Source organism: Jatropha curcas, chromosome 7 (assembly GCF_041381405.1).
Source record: "Jatropha curcas cultivar XTBG-Jc1 chromosome 7, XTBG_Jcur_1.0, whole genome shotgun sequence".
NCBI classification, from domain to species: Eukaryota; Viridiplantae; Streptophyta; class Magnoliopsida; order Malpighiales; family Euphorbiaceae; genus Jatropha; species Jatropha curcas.
Genome location: NC_143157.1, coordinates 11,760,120 through 11,765,176, shown reverse-complemented (window position 1 = coordinate 11,765,176; position 5,057 = coordinate 11,760,120). Strand labels below are relative to the sequence as shown.

At 29.8% G+C, this 5,057-nt stretch overlaps 1 protein-coding gene across 1 annotated transcript; it reads right to left on the bottom strand.

Annotated features, from left to right (window-relative positions):
* Positions 1 to 247: 247 nt before the first annotated feature.
* LOC105642426 (peroxidase N1) lies at positions 248 to 2,400 on the bottom strand. Its single transcript, XM_012227243.4, has 3 exons — positions 1,946 to 2,400; positions 1,198 to 1,360; positions 248 to 883 (listed from the first exon to the last, which is right to left on the bottom strand). The coding sequence occupies exons 1-3, from the start codon at positions 2,330 to 2,332 to the stop codon at positions 462 to 464; spliced, it is 972 nt and encodes a 323-aa protein (XP_012082633.1). The 5' UTR covers positions 2,333 to 2,400; the 3' UTR covers positions 248 to 461.
* Between the last annotated feature and the right edge of the window lie 2,657 nt (positions 2,401 to 5,057).

The window sequence follows — 5,057 nt, the reverse complement described above, 5'->3', positions numbered from 1 at the left end:
ATATTTGTTTTCCTTCAATATTGTCTCTCCCTTTCCAAACAAGCAAAAATTCTTTCTTTTAATATATTTCTCACATATTTTTTTCTCCAAAAAAATCTTCCTTCCAAACAAAGTCTTTACAACCATTCATATATTTTCTCTCTCATAATAATCTTCAGTGTCATATATAGTTAAGATATCTGCATGTTTGGACCCACTTCATGAAGACAACTTTAGCCATTGCTTTCAAATGATTGAGCAATAACAGTAACATATAATACAAGAGAGTTGAAACCATATCCATTTTGTTGTCTCCCTCTTATTCAACACATTACATCTTAAATATTTATTACAACCTTACTATCAGCTTACGCTTAATTTCACTCCAAATAGACATTTAATATTAATATTAATATTAATAATTGAAAATGCAAGACTTGCGTTTGTAAAAACATTCCAGGTTTGAAATGCCAACCAAATCTTCAATTTACGGCAGAGCATGTTCTGCGAATCTCACCATTTGTTCCAGTTTTAACACCAATATTGCTCATCTTAACCATAGACCTTCCAAACTCCAAATTAAAAGTCAAGCCAGCCAATCCTCTGATACCTAAGAAGCGTTGGACAAAGGTTCTTGTGGTGGTATCTGTCCATAACTTCTGATCAGACTCAAGAATTCCTCTTCCGTTCCTCAAATTTGCAAAGAAAGATCCATCAAATCTATTGGAACTACCCGTGTCTAAAGCTATGCGTCTTGAGGCATCACCATTTTGCGGGCAAAGTGTCTGTAATTGAGGAAGAAATGATGGATCGATTGATGGGTCTGCACCATTTCCTGTTGTAGTAAAATTATACAGTCTGTACCTAAAGAATTGGCAAGCTGAGGTTCCTATGGTGTGTCCTCCTATTAACAAATAAAATATAAATTAATATCCTGCAAAATAAGAAGAAAACCAGCCGCAAGAAAAACTTTAAGTTGCAAATTTGTTGTCTTATATAGAATTTTCAACGTTTAAATTTTAAACAATGTTAGAAATAGCTATTTCATGAAAAGAAATATGGTATCTCCTCCCCATTTTACGTTAATTCGTGAGCCAAACCAAACCCAAATATAAGTATATTTTTCACAATTTCCATGTTCAAGATAAGGGGATGGACACAATTCCTTCCTCCAAACATGTTAATAAAAAAAAAGTTGAAAAGCACTGTATTCCATACCGACAAGAGTAACAAGATCTTGAGTGTTGAGACCCAAATCAGCAAACTTCTGTATTTGGACAGCAATGGAATCAGTGAAGCCAGGCAAATTTGCAGCATCAGACGCTGATGAAACCCTTCCATCTCTGCGTCCAGTGGGCACAGCCCAACTTGGTCCATTTGTCTGCATTAATAAACAATAACTAATTGACAATGCATCATTAATAAATTGCCATAGTTTTGCTAAGAGATATGTTATACAGAAATGAAAACGTGCAAACGTGGAAAACGCTGAAATTGACATCAGCAAACAGCATTTGCAGAAATGTAAGGAATGAAAATATAGGAGATTTGTGTAAATTAAAAAAAAAAAAAATAGAGATAGCGAATTAGGTACCTCTAATTCATTGACAGAACTAGGGATTCAGAGATCGCCTCTTAAAAAAAAAATTTGTTAAAGAATCACCCATAAAATATTAAAATTTTTTATTTTGCCTTCCAAAATATAATAAATTTTTTCAATCACGCCTCCTTCAACTGTTAGAAAATTTTTTAGTTTCACTTTAATTTCTGGCTCCATTTGGTTTGGTTGATCTTACAATGTTTTGAGTAAGACGTAGGAAGTGAAAGATTTCGAATTCAAGCCGTTATCACCAATTGCCGATTGTTATTCAAAAGGGGAATTACCATGTTAAGGGATATATGTGTGCGTGTTCTATATTAAAAAAATTATTTGGTGCCCAAATTAATAGAATAGAAGTTTATATACCAAAATGACAGAGTCGCGAGCAGCAAGTGCTAGAATGTCAGCGCAAGAGACAATTCCAGGGCATGCAGCTTCGAGCTGGGTCTTGGCATCATCAATAACTTCATAACCTCTGAGTAAAAGGTTCGGTCCAGCAGTTTTCTCAGTATTAGGTCCATCGATCAGGATAGAAGCATCACAGCCTTGCACGAAGCAATCATGAAAGTGCATCCTAAGTAAACCAGGAGCTATTGTGGGATTGGAATTGAAATGAGCTTGGACTGTTGACCTAACTATGGATTCAGCTCTTGGACATGTCGTTGCATAAAACCCAACGCGAGTGCCTTGGCCCTGTACCACAGTACCAACCATGCAGTTAACAAGAATAAACACTAGTAAATGCATGCCCATTTTTTTTTTTTTTTTGGGTTTTTTTTTGCCTTTTGTAATAAAGAAACAGTACGTGTATCACTGGTAGGCTTATGATGGGACTCTAAGCAATAGAGTGTTTACCTAGTTTTATAGTCAAATTTTGGGGTGAGGATTTGGTCCAAATCGAACCAAATTTTATAAACCAAACTAATCAGGATTGACTTTCATAGATCAAGCCAATGAAAAATAAAATTTTTTTATCAAAACCATGATATTGCACTAGGAGAAAAAAAAACAGATAAATTACAAGAGATTTTTTAAATTTTCATTTTCATTGGTTTGGTATATGAATAAACAAATCTAATCTAATATGATCAAATTGTTAGAGGAAAATCGAATCATAAAATTAAATTGAACCGAACATAAATTCTACAAATAACCGAAAATCCAAAACCCAATACCCAAATTTTCAAAAGAAATAAAATATTTAATATTATAATTTGATTCGGTTACTGATTTTTTTCAACTGAAAATGAACCAAACTGAAATAACCTACATTAGATGACCAAAAAAACTGAACTGAAAATCGAACCGAATCAAAACAATAAAAGGAAAAAGTCAAATTAATGATGAAAAGTAAGCAAAGACGGCTTTGTTAAACTGTAGCTTTCAAAGAGGATTCAAACATTGAGTGTGAAAGTCCGAAATGAGTTGGATGCATGAGAGTATCTTTTCATGCAACGACATGCAACTTGTATCACTAAAGTCTTCGTTCAACTAATGCTTTTTATATAAACTATTAAGGAGAGGACATTTATGGGTTTATTGGTACCTAATTTCTTCTAAAAACAAAACTGAAGCTGTATTCCTCATTTAATTATCAATTTCGTGCTTTGAGATACTCTTTTTAGTCAACAGCTCAAATTTTTTTTTTCTTTTAAAGCAGCTTATGTTAATCTTCAAAGAAAAGTCACAGAAATTAGGCATAAAGATTTGTCCAATTAATTATTGTGATTTGGAGCTTTTAAGACTGTATTCACGTGAAAGTTTTGCATCCCTTTCTCAAAAAATTGACTCTGCTGACGATGACAAGCAAATTTTTGGATGAGCACCAATTTTTGAAAAATGGACCGCATATTTCAACCTTGGTACCCAATTGGCTTTCTCTGGCACAGGTAAACGCCTTTTAGATCTTTTTGCAGCCACTACAATCAGATGTCCTCACTCTTTTTCTGATGGATGCATCTCTACCATCTTTGTATCTCTCCTTGCAGTTGTGTAAATTTGTGCATGTGATTGATTTGTTATTTAAATTGGTTGACATTAAAAATTAAACATATTAAACATATTATATTTTGCGTCATGTTGAAGTTAGGGGCCAAACTCAGCCTTATTTCAGATTTTATTTTTCTTTTGTTTACTTATACATTTGGAAAAGAGTGAAAATCAACGTACCTTGCATGTGTATTCGTTGTATATATTAGTAATTTATTTTTTTTACATATAATATATTACAAAAATAAAAAATTAATCAAATAAGATAAAATTATAAGCATAAAGTATAGTAAAAACTTTATAAGATCAATCAAAAATAAAATTTACTAGGAAAAATAATTAAATCAATGTATTTTTTAAAAAAATTGTAAGTACAAATAATGATAATTAGCACATTAAAAATTATCTTTTATTTTATTTACTTAATTTATAATTTCACATCTACAAAAATATGAAAAATACAATAAAAATAATTAGAATTTGGTTAACAAAATCAAAAAAATATAGAGCATATAACTTCATTAATATCATGTTTATTGATATATATCTCTACGTATCATTAAAATTGTATTTGATTTATTATAAATTTTATTTTTATTAAAATTTAAGATAAAGTTCTTTGCATATGTTCAAACATTTATGTTCACACATGTATTATAATTATATATAATATTATATATAATAATAAGTTATGTATATATAGATAATATTTTGTCCAATAAATTTTAATTAAAGTAATTTTCTTGCTACACAATCAACTTACAAAAATTAAAAACATATAACTATAACTTTTGGTAATAATAATTATTGTATTTTATAAGCCAATATAATTTAGATTTAGATAGAAACTGATATAATCAATCCAATTAAATTACCTTTATTTTTTCAACCAATGAAAATTAAAAAGTCTTAAAGCTATCTTTATCAATCTATAAACTTAGTAAGAGGTATTTTTGTCAACTTTAATGTTCCCTCCGCATTCCTCTCTAATATACATTATAGATAGGATAGATTGAAGGATTGGTAGGAATAAAAGACTAGATAATGAATTCAAATTAAATTATATAAATATAAAAGCTGACTAAATATATAAAAAAACATTAAAAAAATAAAAAAAACTATAACTCAATTAGGAATATTAACTCATTAGAATATTAACCTCTTAGAAATAATAACATTCAAAAAATCGACTTTAACCAACGTGCGTTAGTTATGTATTTAATAGAGTTGCGAATCTATCCTTATGCCATAAGTAGTGAATATGTCAGTGCCAAGCCTGAACTAAGCAAACATTAGCATTAAGTATGAGTATATTTCGATATACTTTAATAAATTAGAACAAAGTGATAACTTTAAATCAAATATGAAATAGACGTAAATAAGATTATAATACATATTAATATATGATTAATAATACAAATGACACTAACGGGTAGAAAATATCGATTCATACAATGAAATTATATTTATCGCAAAAAAAGACATGATT